At 45.5% G+C, this 20,917-nt stretch overlaps 1 protein-coding gene across 1 annotated transcript; it reads left to right on the plus strand.

Moving 5' to 3' along the window:
• The first annotated feature begins 439 nt into the window (after positions 1-439).
• LOC117147281 lies at positions 440-7,939 on the plus strand. The gene is made up of 4 exons (XM_033314123.1): positions 440-906; positions 2,779-3,225; positions 3,333-3,530; positions 6,814-7,939. The coding sequence occupies exons 1-4, from the start codon at positions 904-906 to the stop codon at positions 7,366-7,368; spliced, it is 1,203 nt and encodes a 400-aa protein (XP_033170014.1). The 5' UTR covers positions 440-903; the 3' UTR covers positions 7,369-7,939.
• Positions 7,940-20,917: the final 12,978 nt, after the last annotated feature.

The following is a 20,917-nucleotide window of genomic DNA, read 5'->3' on the forward strand; positions in this document are numbered from 1 at the left end:
TACCTATACTTTTCTTCTGCTTTTTTCCATGCTTTCTTCAGCGTATCTTCTTGGTCCTAGTTACTAGTACCCTGGGTACAGGGTAACCCGTTGTCCGCACCCAGCCGCTCTGAGCTGTTTCTGTTTTTTATCGCTCAGCTGTGCTGTTTTATGGCTTTCTCGCGTTGTTTTTGGCACTCGGCGAATGTTTTGAGCGCTTTTCTTGCGATTGCACACTCATGACAGCCGAGAGAGCCTCTCGCTGTCTCTTTTCCGCTTCTTTGGCGATTCGAGCGGAGCGGACATGACCGGCGGACTGGGCGTCCGCCTCCTCATTAGTATGCTCATAGTAACTGAGGAGTTCAGTCAGTCTCCGCCGGACCCAAAAACAAAAAACACAACACATATATACACACATAACACTGCACGCGAAAAGGCGAAAAAAAGTGAAGAAACGCTACTGCAAAAATTGTACAAAAAACAAGGCAAAGACGGCGAGAAAGCCACTCCAATCCAATCCACTCGACAACACTCCAATCCACGCTCTCCAGCGGCGAGAAATCGACAGCGCTGTTGACTTCGACTCCGATCGAATCGGAATCAAATCATAGCAGACAGTCGAAGGCAGCGCGTCGACACTTAACGCGATAGTTCCTCCAGCCGCGATACAAAGATACAAAGATACAAAGATACGCAGCCAAATTCAACAAATTCGCCAAACTCGACAAATTCGCCAAATTCGACAAATCGCGATCGCTATTATTATTAGTTAGTTTTTTTCCGTTTTTTTTTTTCGTTGCATTCTGGAAGCTTCTTTCCGGCAAATACACACAAAGAAAAGACTAACAGCGTTACAAAAGCAAAGTGCGTGTCAACCAAGTACGAATTTTTGTGCGGAATTCCCAGCCAACGATTTTTATGTAAATGGTAAGTACAAGTAACTACCTTAGGCTTATTTTCTTATTTTATATATTGCGTTTTCTGCTGACGATAAGAGCGTAGAATTCACCTGTGCGTGCTCGGTTTGTTGATAGGTACAGGTGTCTGGCGCTCGACACTTCTGAACCGAAGAGTTCTTGCCGAGAGCTGCACTTGTCAGCAATGGCTGAGGTGTCACGTACCCCACACATGATGTAATTGGCCCCAAGGAGGAGATGTGATGGGTTTAGGGATCGGAATGGGATTGGGGATGGGATTGAGGATGGGATTGGGGATGGGATTGAGGATGGGATTGGGGATAGGATTGAGGATGGGGATAGGGCTTACAGCCGAAAGGGACCGGGACCATCTCCAGCCTCTCATGGGGAAACTCATTCATGAATCACTGGCACTGTTTGGTGACAGGCATTGAAAGCAAGTTATAAATTCATGATGCACAGAATGTTCATTTTTCCACATGTGAATCATAGCATTCTAAAATTATTTCACTTATGAAAAACCTAAGTTATTTGAAAACCTATGGATGGTTATTTTCGGATGGGTATGACTAATCGATGACTTGCATTTATTTGCTATTACTATTCTAACTTATTGAAAACTTATTGTTCCATTTAACCACACAACTTGTGCAACTAACTTAATTGTTATTGCAACTATAAAAAAAAAGCGTCTCTGTTTTGCCCAACTACCTTTCCATCGTCCGTTGTCAAAAATCAAAAAGAAAATAATGGCCCAAAGAGCAAAACATGTGAAATTAATTTACACGTTCCGTGCGGCGGGGGTGGTGGTGCCAGTGGGGCTGGTTGGGCTGGTGGTGCTGGTGGTTGGCAGGAATTGAAGATTGGATGCGTCAGCGGTTGTCGCTACAAGCACTAGCGATTCGGCACAGACAGGTGGACAAGGTCCGGGCCAAGGGACCGCGATAAAGAGCCGGAGAGCGAGAAAGCACGGCAAAATGAATTTCACAAATGTGAGCAAGAAGCCAAGTTCGTTGACCATGCTGCTCGATGTGGAGGCGCGTGGAGCGGTTGGAGCTTACCCCACCAGGCGATGTGAGACAGCACCGCCTGTGCGGTGGCACCACTATCACCACTACCTTCGCCAGTCGACCTCCACCCGATACGACACACGATGATTCAGCCAGAAAGTGTGGCCAAATAAAGAATTTTATTTTTAATTTTAAATAATTATGTCAGTCAGATAAAGACGGCAATAGCAATAGCTGTAGCTAAAGCGCAAACGATAACAATAACAAATCGCGCATGCTTCGGGCCCCCCAAACAATTGCGATTATATTTCAATGTGTGCGTGTGTGCGCAAAAGTGTGTCCAGCGGGAATCCCCAAGCAGCAAACAATCATCATAATTCGCCCACTCAAGCACTCACACACGCACACACACACAGCCGCACAATCGCACCACAATCACACATACGGACCATCACGTGTGCGAATTTTGGTTTATATTTGGCAAAAGTTGGCCAAGATAATATATAACCAGTCGGTTCAGTTCAGTTGTCCGCGCTGCGTCCGTTAGTCTTGACTTATGGTAATTGCTCCCTCGACGGGGAATACATTTGGCCAACCGAACCCTCTTTTCGGCCAAAGTTTGCGTATGTAAATAACTGAAAATCGACCATACGTATTTGATTTTTTTCTTTAAACTAATAATAGTATAACCTGTTGCTAGACTTTTCTCATGCTAAACACCGACGACGACGTCTGACGAAGATGTGACGTCAAGAAGCCGGGTGAAACTCGGTTCATTATGGGTGGGAAAAAAATGAAATGGTGTTGTCTTAAGGGCTTTGCGTGTTTGTATACATTTTTTTAACTGATTTTGGAACTTTTCCAATCCACAGTCGACAGCTGACCGCCCGCTCGACGTCAGCAGGAGCAGCGGAAGCGGTAGCAGGAGCGGCAACAAAACGGCCAGGACCAGGAACCCAGTGGAACCGCAGCCGCAACCGCCGTTCGTGGATCGACGTCGTCTGAACAGGAACTGGTCGCTGATCTTACTCGCCATGGCCATGTCCCAGTTTGCCCTCTCCGGCGGCGGTTGTGGCGTCTCAGCGGCGCCCAGTCAACTGGCAACCGCGCCTACTGCCAGTCCCCCCAGTCCTCCCAATCCCTTCAATCCCCTGAAGCACCTACAGAAGCGTTCCAGAGCGGCCAACTTCCGGCTGACCTTCCAGCAGAAGCTGAATGCCAGCAGTACGCATCTGGACTGGGAGAACACCTGCAATCTGAAGCCCACGGGCCTGAACGAAACCCACAGCAAGGCGAAACGCTGCAAGAAACGCCAAAGGGTAAGTTTCAAGCGAAAGTTAGCTCTTAGCTATTATTTAATAGCACACTTAATTAGCACAACCAATTAACACTATGATCTATATATATGTATTTGTATCTATTTCAGATCCTGCAGAATCTACAGAACCAAACGGGCCGCGAGCTGCGGGGCATCCAGGCCGAGGACAAGGCCAGGATCACAACCAATGCGGACAAGCTGGCCACAGTGAGCACCAAGACCCTGGACATCGTCGAGAAGAACAAGTGGCGATTCTACAAGGGAAACTACAGATTCCTGCCCCGTCTGAATCTCACTAGCAAGCAGGTGAGTGCCATTAGCATAACATATGTATGCATAGATTGTCATGTGAAGAACTACTGGATCGTTTACAAACATCAAACACTCGCGGGGGGTTCTTCTGTTGCCAGGGAGCTTGAGGTGATAAAAAAGAGGGTCACGTGAGGCGTTCGCCCCGTTCACCTGCGTAGGTGCAAACAGGCCGTCACAAGCTAATGGCGAGTGGAGCGGTCATATGAGTCCGAATCCGGGGGAATCGTGCCGCCAGCCGCGAGAGTTGTTGCCATAGTTTGTCTACGTGATTAGGGGAATTTATAAAACCATAGAGGGGGATGCAGGAAACTTAGGAAGTAAAGATTGATATATGTATATAGTTCATATGTGCTAGCTCAACAAGTTTCACTTGATGATGGAGTTGTTTTGACAAAACTTCCATCAGCTTGAGTACTGCGTGCCCACCCCGACTTGCGTTGAGCATTTAAGTGCCGCCAACTTTTCGATCGCACCTCGTTCGATTCGTGAGCATTAGCCGGCATTTCGGGACGCCCCATTAACCGTCGATTTGCATTGGCAGCAAACAACAACAGCACGAGGGAAAACATTAGCAATCGATGCCATAACCACATTAAGATTAAGAGCAAATTGACGGCGCGCGCGCTTTTTTTCGAGTATTGTTTATATAGATCCATCGCGATCCCCCCCAAACCGGCCTTGATCCAGCGATCACGTTTTATGGCCAACCCGTAGATTGGATCGATCCGAATTGAGGCTGAAGCTGAAGCTGAAGCAGTAGCTGTATCTGAAACTGAAAACGAAGTTCAATCCGAATCTCAATTTGTATCTGAAGTGGATAATTCGTTGGATAAACAAAATAAAATCAAGCGGCACATTTTATTTACACTTTTGACAAGTAAAAAACAACAAACAGAAGCTAATCAAATTTCGAATTGGATTCGCCACGGACATCTGAATTATGGCGAGAGGAAAATTATGGAGCTTTTCAATTTCGAGACCCTCGAGTTGCGGACAGTTTGATGTAAATAGAGTGGAACCGTTTAGTAATGCCAAATTGTCGGGGTCTGGGAATTCGGAAATATTTTCGCCCTGACACGGGGAAATGAGCAAGCCCAGCTGAGGAAAAACCCGGGGTGACCGATAAGCCGGTGAATAATGGAAGTAAAATTAGGTGGGTAATGGGGAGTGTATATATCATAGAATGTGGGTTCTGGAATGTGGGTGGCGGCATTTGTGAAATGATTGACTTGGGGTACAAGTCGATACGTGACCACATATGACAAACGCCGGGCACTAAGAAGGCTCTAGTCCACATTTCAGTGAGGAGAAGGTCGTTCCGTGAATCGATCGAGATCGGTTTGGTTGCCCCAACGTGCTAATTCCTTGGTGTCCGGGAAAGTTTCGTATAGGACAGTAATATCTGCAGATAACCAGATGAGTGTAGTTCACTTGGCGTGGCCATAAACAGATACTTTTATGAGATCGCAGGTGCGCCGAAAAATCTCAAGCGTGGTCAAGATCCGCGGAAACCGCCGACTCACTTTGAGTCAGCCAAAAGTCGCGATCAGAGTGCAGGTGGATCTCAAAGGTCGCCACCCCCTGGGAATTTGGTTTTTATTTTTTTAATTACCCAGAACGGCTAAACTTAGCCAGTCCCATCATAGTCACCATTCCGCTCAGCCAGCGCGATTCACTCAATCGTCTATTCAGGGCGATGAGCAAAGTTTGGCTTTCGCTGAAATTTCTCAATTGTCGTCATAGTTGGGGAAAAGTACCTGGGCCCCGCGGACCACACTGCGAGAAAATGGGGGTAACTACAGAACGTGGTTCCTCATAACAATTGACTGCTTTGGCTGCTTATGAGTTCCCTTTCAATAGATACCTCTGATCACAATACTCGATTCGACCAGTCGAGCTACCTTTTCTCACTCTGCACCAAGCTCGGAACTTGCCGCTCGGGATGTGTGTCAATATTTGGCCAATATCGGCTACGTCAATGCCAATTGTGCCAACTAATTGTTGACATCCCCGGAACAGAGCGAAACGGAACCCAGATCGGAACCCGATCCGACGACGAAGTGCCAAGCGGGACTGATAGAAGATCTCTATATTTAGATGGATCGCTTCGGTACCGAGAATCGACGGCCTTTTGACGTCACAGCAATGTATTCGCACATACTCACCAAAAAAAAAAAAAAAGAAAAAAAAGAAAACAACCAATTCGCTGATACCGCAGCGGATCGGTTCGGAAGAAGGAATGAGCTTAACGATAATATGTTTGAGTAGTTCACAACGCTCGTTTATTGTGAATGACACACACACGCTGTTTGCCTTGCGATGCGGTCGGTGGTGGGGGACATGGGGCGCCGGGGCGTATACGCGATATGTGATTCATATGAAGCAGAGCCGTGGATTCCCCCGAAACTCCAGCGAGAGCGAGCGGAAGAAGAAGAGGGTGAGCGACAAGCGGCGAGCGCGGCATGAATGAAACGAAGAGCCAACGACGACGTCACGAGCGGCCAGCCGAAGCGCAGCCGAGAACTCAAAAAACAGTTACGAGAGAGCGACGAGCGTTCGGCTCGATTTTCACTTTCAGCCGCTGGCCAGATAAGTTTCTTGCCGAAGGGAGGGAGGGGGGCTGAAGGGGCTGAAGCGCAGTCAGTGCGCGGGTTCAGTCAACCCAAAAAAAAATCGAACTATATGATTGACTATATACACCATATATGCGATATGGATATCGCAATTTCAAGGTTCCCTAATACTTTAAATTTACAATTCCCATTTGGGATTTTTATTGCCAGCGAGAGCATTAAATCATAAAAAGGTTTATTCAATAAAGATACCCACGAACTTTATTCATGGCGATACAATCAATTAAGGCGTTGAATGCTTAAGAATAACTTACTTTGCCATATAATTATTATATTTTCAATTCTATGCTGATCTTCAATACGGGATGGAATAACTATGGTGATTAAGCTGGGAATATATAATTAGTCTACAAGTTAATGGTCAGTTGATGACTTGTTCGGTTCGTGAATAAGGGAATAAATAAGTCTTATAAGTAATTTTTATTTCCTGGGACTCAGACTTTTATAAATAGAACACTAAACTTAATCTAAAAACAATGAAATGGGTGTAAATATGAATCCATAGAACTTCAATCTTATCAACAGAGAACCGCTCGTTGCACATTAAAGTTATCAATTACTCATGATCATATTCATAGGATTTATATTTCCTGACAAAGCAGCTTAACTAACCCGCTTCCAATCTTTTCCCCTGCCCATTCCAGTTGAATCTTCGCCACGCCCATCGCGACCTGCAGATTTACGTGGGCGCCTTCACGTACATGCGCAACATCAAGCTGCACTGGGACCTGTCCAATCTGCAGGCGAAGAGCGTACTCTCCGACGAGCTGGGAAGGATGCGGAAGTCCGCCCGCGAGGTGCTCTGCAGCGTGGAGGAGGCCATCAACCTGACCAATCTGCTGTACACACCCAACAGGCCGCGGGCGCCGCAGCCGAGGGGCCAGAAGAAGCGTCGCCAGGCCCAACCGGTGGTCACCTACAAGATCCTGCCGCGCAAGCTGATGGAGAAGCGTCTGCAGCAGTTCAACTCGACGCTGGTGCCACTCGTGGAGCTGCACCAGCAGGCGACCTTGGCCGCCCGCGGGGAGGATGTGCCACCACCGCCCGACGACCTGATGGTCCTGGAGCAGCACGCCCTCTTCACCAAACTGAAGTTTGTGCAGTATCTCAAGAGTATCCGCAAGATACTCGCGAACCAGCGGAAGAGTCTGTGCAAGGCGACCGCCCACGCGCCGAAGGCGATCCAGTCGAAACTCTAGAGGAGAGCAGAGAGTAGAAAGTAGATAGTAGCTATTGCCAAGAGCTCAGAACCGGCGAAACCTCCATTCCACACAACGAGGCTCATTCCATGAAGACATCCTTAATTTATTAAACATCCTATATTTATTACTCACGCCACACCAGTCACGAATCACGAGGAATCCCCGACAATCGCAAGGCTATGAAAAACCGAATATGTAATGTGAACAATCCAGCACAGAAGTGAATTTGAGATATCCAAACACGATAGTAATGTTTCTCCGACAACTTCCTTTTTTTTTTGATAGCTTTAAGTATCATTGTATTATTTATTATTGCAACTCGCCAACAATCTGCCGCACATTCCGCTAGATACTAAGTATACTAGATATACTTTGCCTTGTATTACGATGCTGTGATAGTAGATGATTAAAGGAAACACAACGCTCCGCGACGGCCACAAGCTATCTCCCCCGACTATATTTACACACGGATATATGTACGACTTACTCCTCTATGTAACTTAGCTTTGATTAGGAATTAACATTTTAGACATCAAATACAAACACAAATATACAAATATACAAATACAAGCCGTTGAAAGTACAAATGCATCTATTTATCTGCGGATTGGGTGGTCCTCTGCTGGCGCCATATCAATTACACTCATGTGGGGGTACACGAGATACATTCCCACCGAAATTGCGCATACGCACCGTGCTGGATGAGAGGTAAGAGAGACATAAAAGTGTCCAAACAATTCCCCTTTACGATCGTCGCCGTGGCTTTAATTGCAGCAGAATTACGCGGCATTTATAGACTTGTTCAAATATTTTATGAGCCATATAATAATTCTCTCCCCTGGGTTTTGGGTTTTGGGTTTTGGGCTTGGGCCCGGGTCGGGATCGGGATCGGAATCGGAATCGAGGTCGTAGTCGGAGTCGGGGTCACCTTTGTCCCTTTTTGTCAGCTGCACACAAAACACCAGCGATTTAACGACAAGAAATGTTTGTCGCCGCTCTTGATTCACCATTCTCCATTCTCCGTTCCCGAATCTCCCTCCTCGGCTCTTCCTTTCACAGATCTCCAATTCTCCCGGCCTTATCGCTGGGCCGGAATCTACGCGCGCACCTTCACTGAGCCCTGGATTTTTGATGTTCTCCTCTGCGGTTTGCCGGAGTACCCGAATCGGGTTTATCGCACACAATCAGCAATTGTCATTAATTTCGGACTCGGTGTACGTGCTCCGATTTGTCTGCCCAGCACAGCTCCTCCATCTCCATCTGTGACTCCTACTCCGACTCCTTCTCGGTGACTGATTCAACAATTTAATATGCCAAAGATAGAGCGACAGAGAGGGATGCATTCCCATTCTCCATCGCCATCTCCATCTCTGTCTGCGTCTCCAGTAAAGATGGTTATCGGTCTGATTTTATTGTGTGCTCTCCCTGCGGCAGCCTCTCCGTCGTCCGCTGATCTGGCGAAGATCTGTGGCCAGTGATCTTGGCCAGGTCCGAGATCCATCCGAATGAGGCGCACATGCAACTATGCGATCCCATTCATGGCCATCCGCCGATAGCTCCCTCTCCCTCTGGCTGCTTTGCATGCAGGCTGCGTCAACCCTTTTGTCCCTTTCAGGTGCACGTAGCGCACATCTATCTTCAGTTTTGATAGGTTTTTATTGGCCTGACCTTTATTAAATTGAAAATTATGTCTTTCTATGAGAAATGTTGAAATGCCTTCACCCCTCTCACTCGATTTGTGTCTCTCTCTCTCTCTCTTTTGCGCCCTCTCTTTCCCTCTCCGGAAACCCCTTGATTTTCGGGGCATATGCGTTATCGTGCGGATTGTGGGAACAAAGGTATCTAGGGTTGAGTACTTATAGAAATTAGTGGCTTGTTTTATGGTATTTTGGTGCTTTTAATGACCGATCCCCCTAGAAATCCATTAATGATGTCCTTATAAAGGATAACCATCAACAATTCCAAATGCGATTATAGATACATTGTAGATACTTTTTACAAATAATATTTATATTTAGTTAATATTTTTTATTTGGATCTAACGCAACTATAATTTTCACATTCCAAACTTGCTATGTTCTATTAAGAGCTAACACCTCTGCGATAATGGGTATCCACGCTGTCGAGAGCCAGGCTCCCCTGTTTTTGGGACTTCTCCGCTCCTGGCTCCTGCTGAATGAACTTTTGCGCCTGCACTGATCTAATCTAAATGTTCACTTTGTTTTGTTTCTGTTTTCTGTTCAGTTTTGAATCTGGATATTTTGTGTCCAACTCGGCCCGTCACAAGTCACGTGCAGGGAACTGTTTTTGTTTAAGATTTTTTGTGATCTTGGTCGACAGTGCGACGGCAATTAATTTAAAATATCTTATTTCATTTGTGTGTTTTTCTTGCTTTGCCCTCTCTTATTTTATATTTAACTTGTATTCGCCGTGTGTATTTTTGAGTTATGTTTTCCGCTGCAGATTTCCTCCGATAATGGCGTTACATTTATGTTCCCTAAGTGTTCCCAAGCCCCCAGAGCTCGGCGGTTCAGCGGCGAAGGGGGCGTGGCGCGAAGACCGCCCACCAGGGCGTGTGTCCAGTGTCCAGTAACTCCAATAGTTCCGATTGTAAAACGATTCGCGTGGAGTTTCTGATTCGCAACTCTCCCACGAACCCAAATCGCTGGCTCAGCGATTTCCGTCCGCCTGTGGGAATCTCCCCGCCATACGGAAGATTCACCAGGAGAGCGGGGAGCGCCGAGGAGCTGGCGGAGATGGCGGACATGGCGGAGTCTGGCCATCTCACTGAGGTGTTGAAATCCCCTGCCAGAACTCTTGCCCAAGTCGCTGCTCAGCAGTTTCTCCGTTCACGGAATCGAATCGAAAGCAATGCTCCGACCGCTGGCCAGCTGCTCATCTGTTCATCTGTTCATCAGCTCTTGGGCAATCAAAAAATATATAATAAAATTTCCATTAGATGCGATCTTATTGTAAGCATAATTGTCGAGCTGCAAAATTCGAGGTTGAGCTCGATTTGCTGACGGCACTGAAAACAGTCAACTTGGCCAGAGCGCTGGATGGGAAAAAGTGCGACACTTCCCAGAAGATCATCATCGTGTCAGAGGAAGGTCTTCTCCCAGCTAAGGTGAGCCAAGGAGACTTTTGACTTGTGTGTGAATAAGAAATAATATAAATATAATATAATAATATAATATAATACAAGTACTCTTAATTCAAATGCATATGTAATTTTGTAGCTATTGCTCAGCTTCGAAATATTTAAGATTTGAGTGAGTTTTTGTGCCTTTTCCATAGAGATTGCCTCATATTTGAGTCACTCAACTATATGGCCAGCTGTAATCCCATTAACTTTCTCCATTTGTTGGCCCTCAAATCGGGCCATTCAATAACCATCTGACCAGGACATACGTATACCCATCCCGATGCCGTCTAAGCGGCGCCTTGGCCCAAATAAATAACGATCACTTAACAATGAGGCGGCATTTTCATGGCTTTTTTTTGGCGTTTTCCTGCAACCTCCCGAATTTTCTGCTTAATAAGGTCGAAAGGTGTTTTCAATTGCGAAATGGGATTCGGATTCAATTGTCTGCACTCGAGCGTCTGCACATAAAGTGACACAAATTATGAAAGAACCATCGAGGGATCGATCCACTCACATCAAAGGCGACGCGACGCGCCCACTCTGCAGCGGCCAACAAATGACAATTGAATCGCCTGCCAGCGGGACAAAGGCGGTACTCACACGGAGCGGGGGTTGGGGGGTGCGAAGCGGTACGAGGAGATTGAGGACGAGGGGCAGCTGGACAGTCGCACAATGAAGTGATCAGTGGCGGACAATGGGCGAGCGTTTTTAATTGTCAATGAATGCCACATCAGCTCTTGACCTTTTGCGGCTATTTGGGAAACAGTTGCTCACTCCGTGCGAAAAAGGTGGCGGTGGCTTCCCACCCAGGTGAGATCAGATGCAATAAGATGAGATGTCCTGAAAACGAATTCCAATGCGACGCTCTGGCGATTCAGATGCCGATTTTTGATGGCCATTGCTACAATGGAATTGATATAATTAATGGCCAGTTTGGCGCCAGACTTTCGGTACACGAAAAGAGGAATGAGGAGGACGGAGGGAAATCATGTACACTCAGGAAATATGCGTTTAAGTCCTGGTTTTAATGGGAATTCCATCATTTCACAACGAACGGGAAATTCCTAAACTCAATAATATATAAATATATATTATTTATTATTATATTATTATATATTATTATATATATATAATAGGTTTCTGACTTATAAATTACTTAGTAACAAGAGATCAAAAAATTGAATGTATTAATAATTGATTTACGATGTACACTGAATGAATATATGACTTAGTACACTTTTCAATAGCAATTGTAACCATTCCTATTTATATTATTATATTAGTATATATTATTATACTAGTATATATTATTATTATCTAATAGCTATGTTAGTAAACTTACAACAGAAAAATGGTAATGCAACGTATTCTGTTTTTCATTCATTTTTCATCTATAAGTTAATAGTATTTTGTATTCCAAACCTTTCTTGATAAAATAGAATGAATAATATGAATAACATGAATATATGTTAATATTTTCTCCATGTGCACATACTTTGCATCCGAGTTTGAATCTGGGCAGGAGTCGAAATTGATGAGCGTGTGCCTGCGTTATCCTGGCCGAGGAGGGGTGGGGGTGGTGCCAGCTTATCGCTGGACAGGATCAGGGCGCAAACAGAACCGATACGCCGATAGTGCATGAGGGAGAGGGAGAGTGTGAGTGCGAGTGCGAGAGAGAGGGTGAGGGTGAGGGGCGCAAGTCAATCAGTCAAACACGAAGGCAATCACTCAATGGGAACACACACATACTCTCACCGCGGGCGGGGGAGGTGGATGGGATGGTGAAGGGCCAGGGGAAAGGGGAAAGGCCGAAGGGTGAGGTCACAATTCACAAGTGGCCCGTCAAATATTGACGGAACCCCTTTCGGACAAAAGGGCCAGGACAAAACTTCACAGGCGAATGCGATGGTCAAATATTTGAATATGGAATCGCGCTCCCTTCCTCCCCCGCTCCCTTTTAAGGGATGTGGACGTGGATGTGGAATGCGGTGTCAATCTTGTTAACTGATATCATCCGTTGCAGTTGCAACTGCAGTTGTAGTCGCATTCGCCGCCAATCCTCAGATACTCAGACACTCCGCTGCTCAGATGCTCAGATGCTCGAGTGCTCATGTAATCCTGGACAGTTCATTAAACCGAACGCGACCGGACTGCAGTTAATTGGTTGCCCATTATGGAGCTAGTCTGGGCCGATCCGATCCCAGCCGATCCGCAGCTGTATGCAGTCAGAAAAAAAGATATCTCTATAGTAGGATGGAGGTCAACACAAGGAGGTGGGACCTAAATCGAAGTTTATTTTGTCATGATATTCATATTCAAATTATTCATGATAGAAATGTCATTCAACAAGGATACCAATAACCAGTTATTAAATTAGCTGATAGTTAGATATAGATACTTTAGCATCATACGCATAGTTAGTAGATATATGTTTTTCTCTGTGCACCGGATCGCGACAATATTTGATTAACAAATCCAGGGAGGAGACATCGCCGGCTGGAAGGATCGGGAACTGACCAAGTGTGGCCCGTCCGGCGATGGACAAATCGGACTAATTGCTGGCCACTAATATGACAGCGTTCTCATTCAATTAAAATATCCATATCTAGTGCAATTAGACGATGTCCATCGCATTGCGGCTCCGCTCATTAAACTTGCACGAATTATTGCACGCACTTTGTCATACATTTTAATTTCACTTTGTCGAGATCACGATCCTCGCCAGCGGGTTTTCTTGGCTTTGGTTTGGTTCGGTTCGGTCGGTTCGGTTCGGTTTGGTTTGCTTTGCTTTTGGCCCGGAATGGGGCTGCCCCTGGGCTATAACTAAATCTGCAGAGATGAAGATGGAGAATGAGCGGGGGATCGGCGGCGATCGGTGATCGAAGATCGCAGATCGGAGATCTTCGGAGTTCGAGATCCGTGCTACACATTAGCAATTACGCTCATTACACTTAATTACAGAAAACTAGGAGTGCATGAAGATTTCCACTTGCGGACGGACTACTCCGAATGCGAATGCGAACCTGATCGTGAATCTGCAGCTGAATCGGAAAGATAAGCATGGCTGCAGGGGGAGGGGGGTTCAGGGGCTTCTGGCTGCAAGGAGGCACTCGGAAAAATGTGAGATACTTGCGATCTATAGATAAGTCACAGACTCTAATATGTAAGCTTATCACATCTGCACACACTTTATTATCAATATGTACAACGAAGCGGGTTATAGTGTTGATTTTATTTTAAAGATACACCTTCAAGTTACTTATGTTACTTATAGATACATATTTTCTCCGCAGTCCATTATATAACTACGCATATCTTTAATTTTCTATACATTAATATAGGCTATAGATATGCTGTGCTTAACATAAATATTCACTTTAGTATAGCTATCTACGTACACTGCTAAAATAAATAGTAGTACGCTTCAAATAAAATATCCTTTGCTTATAAGAAATATTATCTTCTACCATATTTTAGTAATTCTAAAGTTATTTATGCAATATTCAAATTACATCGTCACTTTTTTCTGCGTGTGGGCCGCCGTCTGGGCCAAAGTCTGGACATAGTATCTGTATCTTTGAGCCGGGGGGTATGGGGATCAGGTCAGGGAAGGGAGATGGGCAGCAGCAAGGAGGAAAAGAGACAGGTAGAAAGGCGGAGAAAGAGAGGTAGAGACGGAGAGAGAGAGAGCATGCAGAGCAAGTGAATTATTGCAGTCTCATTATGTGCGATGAGTTATGTATGGCGTATTGCTTTCGTCGTCAGCTCGTCAGTTTGAGGCCCTGGCTGGAAAGTGCTCGTGTATCTGCATCGAGCCGCCAAAAACGTTGGACGGACAGGCGGACGGACGGACGGACGGACAGCCAGCCATCTGTCAGCCAGGCTCACGGCCTCCATCTCAGTCCCAGCCGCAGTCTTGGCAACCCCCCGCGCCGCCGCCGGTGATGCCATCCCCTCTCTTCCGACGGCTCCGCTGTCCTCGTCGAAGAATGTAGTGCGATGGTCGCCTAAATCAAGCGTACTTAGCGAATGATTTACATTCCGAGAGACAGCAAACACACTGCTTTGCGGTATGTGATGTTATGCGAGCAGCAACCACAGCCGCATCAGCAACAGCAACAGCCGCAGCAGCAACAACAGCCGCAACAGCAACATGCACGGCAGCAACAACCAACTGAGAGTGTGTACATGTGCCCCACAACGCTGCAAGCGGCAGCAGCAGCAGCCGCAGAAGTCAGCCCCAAAAAGAGGAGCCAACCCAACGAATCCACAGATCTCCTACGCGAAGAAATGTGTGCTGGAAGATATTATATCTTTGAGCTACAATCACATATCAGATGCAATTCAAGTCTTTGGGCTATTTAAAGCTGGCATCTGTGCAAAATTATTGATTTAAGATTCACTACCATGGTTATATTAGTAATGAATATTTCAAAGAATTTCCAAAATCTTCAAAATATATATGCACATGGAGGAAGGATGAAACTATGGTTTTTTTTCATGTATACACCCGTGGCAACGCTGATTAGGATTATTAAGAAATTTATAGCTGAAATAATAAGAAGCGGAACAATCAAAATTATCCAGAATAAAGTCCACAGTCCATTAGTTGAGTGAATGAATCAAAGCCGCGACAAATAGCCAGTCATCGAACTACGACATGAAGATCGGAAATCATGGAGCTGCAATATCTGCAAACTATAATGGAGCTACTACTGCTTAACTTTGCTCCCTCAGGAGTGACTTTATATATAGGCATTACTAGTTGATAAGCCCCATCAACTACGACGAGCCAACAGAAATAGCTTCGGATGCTTGTGAATAGTGAATAACAAACATAGAATGCTATTTGCATCACTGCGTTTATTCTGTGAATGAGTTAGAAATACAAATTATAAATAAACGATAACATTCAGCTCGGTGACGTTTCGCATTTGATTGCGAACTACTTGCGATTACTCACTCGTCGCCACGTGGAATACGTCACAACTGAAAGCGTGTGGACGCCTCTTATCGCCGCGTTTTCCTGCTAATCAATATGCCGCAGCGAACGCGTTGTGGGGCAAGCAAATAATAAGCAGCAGCGGCTGGGGCAGCGGCAGGGGCAGGGGGGCAGACTGGGTAGCACCGCAAAAGTCGGACGCTTCCTCGCATAAATATCACCAGCAATTACTCAGTCATAAGTCTGCCGCTCGCTCGTTTGCTGTCATGACATGAGTGACTCTGCCCCGGCGATGCTCGCTCTATAAGGTCCGCGCGCCACAGATCTCTCCTTTAATGCCTCCTGGATGCCCCACTGCCTCCTTGGATCCACCGTTCCGGGGTGTGCGCCCAAGTTTGCCGCTGGCAAAGAACGGACATCGAGTTGCTGCTGAAGATGGAGATGGAGATGGCAAAGGCAAAGGCAAACGCAAAGGCTAAGGCGATGGTGCTGAAGATGAAGATGAAGATGGAGCTGCGGCTGGAGCGTCTGGAGCTGAAGCTAAAGATGGTCAAGGGCTTGGGTCCGGGTTCGGGTTTGGCTGCAGTTTGGGGCTCTGGTGTTGGTTTGGCAAATTTTTACAGCGCTTTTATAAACAGCCCCGTTGTCCAGCGATGCGGCGGCCACTGGGCGGTAATTTGTTAAAGCTTCCTTACTTTTCAACACTCCCGGACTAAAAAACCAAAGAAAAAAAAAAAAAAACACGAAGGAAAAACAGAACAAGAGCGAGAGAGAGCGGCTTTAATTGTGCCCCTTGAGTGGCTGACTGTTTCAGATCCTTGCGACTACTTTGTCTTGATGATAAATCTCCGGGGCTATCCATCTAAGCGCGCCAGTTCGAGGCAGTTCGTCATGATCGTTCAGCTGCACGGCAAGAAATCGAGATACTCTTGATTAGACCAAAATATGACCCCATTATGGCTGAGTACACAAGCTAGTCAAAGTGATTAGCGATTGTGATTATAACTTTAATAACATCGGTAAGAGTCATTTTAAAGTTTAGCTTCTATATGATATGATATTTATGATATGATATGATATTTATTATCAATGAGGTTTTCTCAAAGGAAATCTTGAAATTCTAGGTGGAATGAAATATTTTATCTTATCTGGTTCTTTTATATATGTATTTATTTTATTTTTTGTTCAATGTCTGGCCAGTTTACCGATCTTTGACCTTAGTTATTAAGAGTCTTAGAAGTTGTGGTATAATATTTAATGATTTACGTAGTACTTAGACAAGTTATGGTGGCGGAAACTAAGTACAAGTGTTTCCAACTCTAACTGCTTGACTGCTAAAGATTTTCACGCAGTGTACTCCCCTCGGGATGAGCATGATCGTGAAGATCAGCTCCCAAGCAGCTCCCTCTTTGGCTGGCGACTCGAGCACTTGCTTCCTCGACACAAATCAACGGGGATGACAGACTCTGACACCGGACTTGGACCTGGACTTGGGATGGGCTAAGGATGGGCATGGGATGAGGATGAGTATGAGGATGAGGATGAGTCCCGGGGCCTTCCATCATCCAGCTTCCACTACGGTCCAGTGGCTCCAGCAAGAAGTTCCCCGTCTTGAGTCAATGAAAATGTTAAGCATCTTACGCCAACATCAATTTCGCGTTTATTTATAGCTCGTTTTTCGTTCGCCTTGTTTATGGACTCGCTGCTCCGATTTCTGCCAGCTCAGCGCCCTCTGACGTCACTGATAAGAGGTTCCAGTTGCCAGTATTGGCAACAAACACAACTGATACGAGGCAAATGTCGCAGCTCCTTTGGGGCATGCGTGTCGTCACCGTTTTGGTTGAACTTAGTTATTTTGTTATTATTATTATTATGCTGGAGTCGCGCTTTTTGTTGTCGTATCACTGAGTCAATAACCAAGGCAACAACTTCCACAGCTCGTTGTTGTTGTTGCTCAGCGGCACTGCCGCAAGCCAGTTTATTTGCGGCCCAATTCGGATACCCTGTCGCAGGGGAGTACATTGCCTAAGATCGGAGTTTTGCAACACCAAACTAATTATTCGTTAGATAAAGATACAATATGTTTACGTGAATTGAAATCGAAAAGTAGCTACATTTATGGTAAATACATTTTCGCAGGGTATTTCCACATTCGCTACCTGGATTTTCTGGCCTTTGCCGGTTTTACTTTTTCGGCGCACGAAAAAAATTCAATGAATTTATCATAAAATTGCGAGAAACTCCGGCGTTTTTCTCCGAAAAATTAAATGTGCGACTCGAGTGGAGCTGGTTGGAGGTTTCGCTGGCGATGCGGCTGCGGTGTCTGGACCTCAGATGAGATGAAATGAGATGAGATGGGGGCGCCTCATCGGAACTTGGGCAATGCCTGGCCTGGGCTGGGCTGGCCAGGAAATGTTTGGCGACCTTGGGCGTTAATGGGCGACGGAATGTCCATATGCGATAAGGAATGCCGCCGGTCGATCGGAATTTCCGCAAGTTCAAAAACAGAATAAACTCTTTTCATTGGCGGCGGTGCGTTGCACAATTGGCAATTGCCAGAAGGGGGCGTTCGTTTGGATAGAATCAGCGACTTATAGGCAAATTTATAGGGAAAGTCTTGGGCTGTCCGTCCAAACTTCCCGGAACTCCGGCGGCATTCCACCGAAACTTTAGATTTAACTCTGACCCGCAGGCCTGAGAAACTTTTGCCCGCCCTAATCTAATCTAAATAGAAATTTAAACGGAAATCAGATAGCACTTGAAATTGTGGACTAGGCCCTTCAGAACGATATATGTTTGTATCTGTGGCGACAAGTCGGTAAATACGAATTAAATATGCATTTCGAGCAAAACAATGTAAATTTTAGGTGGCTCCACGGTTCATAAAATCATATAAAGTGAGTCACGAGTCAATTGAAATTGTTGCTAAAATATATTATATTTATATTTGCGGTGACAAGTGGGTAAATACAAATTAGGCAGGGCAATGAAATTAGCTAAAATGAATCATAAATATATTGAAAACTATTTCACAATTATAACAAATAGACATATTTAATGAGACTATAAAGTAAAAACCTCAAAATATTTGGTGCCATTTTTCAACTATTAATATTAATATATTCCATTTAGAGTTACAAAAGGTGACATAGATACAGATTTATTTTATTACCTCAGTACTTAATTTAAGCACTATAATTTGTGACCTAATGAATACCTAAGTGGTTCGCTGATACTGCCATTTACAAATAATTACCATTTGTTAACGTAATTGCAATTGTTTTGGGGATTTCGCCGTGATATTTGCACACCCACAGATAATGATAAAATCATTTCGTTTCCAGGCCATTTTTAATGGCTTTGCGTGGGTAAGTTTTGTGGGTGGCGGCGGATGACGGGGGCATAACTACACAATTGGCTAATGGATAAATTTAGATGCATTCGCAATTGTTTGGGCTTAGCCCCTGCCTCGAAAACAAAAAAATACTCTGGGCGATTTCCCTGCGCTGTTCGATTGGGGAAAGAAAGATCCCCCATTCCACTGGGGGCATTTCCGATCCGAGTGGTGGGCAGGAGGGGCTCCGTGGGGCTTAGGGCTTAGTGGGCTTAGTGGGTCTAGTGGGTCTATTGGGTCTATGCTTGCTCAAGTCAAGCATTTGAACCGTTTTTAATTTCGTTTGCTTTTGGCCCAAAGACTGCTTTTCAGCTCTTTTAGCCGCTTTTGGACTTTGAGACTGGTGACTTGGATATGGACTTGAACCGGGCACTGGGGTCTGTGGACTGGGGACAGTGTACTGTGGACTGGGGACCTCCAGAAGAAGAAGTCCGCGCTGGGCAGCGGCCTTTTATGATGGGAAACATTTCGTGTTCGGGCCCGGGCTTAAATCATGTGAATGTGGCAACAACAAGTCTCGGCCGTTGTTGGTGGGCAAACATTCAAACATCATCATCGCGACTCCGACTGTGACGACTATGACGACGATCATAATCGCGCCACAACCCATTCATGTACTCATGTACAGGTGCCCCTGCCCCCCAGTTTCCTCTTGATTTTCCCAACGCTACCGCGCCCCGCCCTCCATGGACTTCGTCTCTTTTTTCATCTTCGTCTTTTGTTTTGCCTAATGACAAAGACTAATATTTTCTTCCTGTGACATATCTCTTTCGTGCATTGAAATTTACTTTTGTTGGCCGTGTGTGTATGTTGCGTTGTGTTTTTTGTCTCTGCTGAGAGTCTCTATTGCCGTGTGTGTGTTGTCGCTCCATTTAGGAACGGAGTCCAAGTCCGGCGGAGGAGGAGGTCCGTTCGGCGCAGCAGTTTATGGAAATTATTTGTTGCATTGCGCTGCTAATGTGTTAAAACAATATCTGGCCCAAAACCCCCTCCCCCTCCCACGAAACACGACCCGAGCGGCAGGGAGGCGGTCTGTCCGCATGTCCAACCGTCCCTATGTCCGTATGTCCGAATGTCCGTATGTCCGTATGCCCAACTGTCCAACTGTCCAACTGTCCGGCTTTGTGTGCTGTGTGGCACAAATAAGACGGGGAAATATTTACACAAGCACTAAAGGCTACGACTGAGATACAGACTGAAACTGAGTTTCAAACTGCGGCTGAAGCATGGGCGGCCAGCTGTGAGCCGGGCACGCCCCTGCTGCCGCCCCTAAGTCTCTCGGTGGTTTTTTCTTTTTTTTTTTTGTTTCGAGACTCTGCAATTGGCAAGCCAACGACAAAGTGTCTCTGCATCTTCATCTGCAGCTTCATTTTCATCTTGAGGCAGTTGTAGGCGGACCACCCAGCCACCAGTTGCAGTCCGTCAGTTGTTCAATGCATCAATTAGCTCCCACTGAGCCAACTCCGCTCACCATGTCCACCTGCCCATTCTGTCCATGGGTAAACTCAAACCATTTTCGCCCTTGTTGCCCGTTTTATTTATTTTGTTTTTCTTTTTTTTTCTTTTTGGTCAACCGTCGGTGGTCAATCCATGCACCAGCGTTGCCAATTGCTGGGCCGCAAATTGAAATGTTGGTCCTGTGGAAAACATGCACGGGCCCCACATGGCGTATACGCAACGGGGCGACGGCAATGAGTCACATTGTGTCTGTGTTGGGACAGCACTCATTATGTTTCCCAATGCTTCACATTTGGCACGGCTATTGATTAGCTAAATGGGCAATCTACTTTTCATTCTGAGCCTCCTTTAAAAACATGCATGTGGATTACTAACAAAGCTGTTAACATAAATAAGAGCAGATTTAGTACGTCATTTGGTATGGGAACACAATGCTCTAGTTACTATGCATCATGAGACCATTATTATAAATTCCTTATAAGTAGTATGTGTCCTGCCTCGAAATATTATTTGCTATCAGTACTTTTTGATATTACGATTATGTTTATTTATTTTTCAAATATGTTGACTCAGTTTTCCACTTATACCTCGTAAAGTATCTGCTGGT

This window comes from Drosophila mauritiana, chromosome X, assembly GCF_004382145.1.
Source record: "Drosophila mauritiana strain mau12 chromosome X, ASM438214v1, whole genome shotgun sequence".
Classification (NCBI taxonomy): domain Eukaryota; kingdom Metazoa; phylum Arthropoda; class Insecta; order Diptera; family Drosophilidae; genus Drosophila; species Drosophila mauritiana.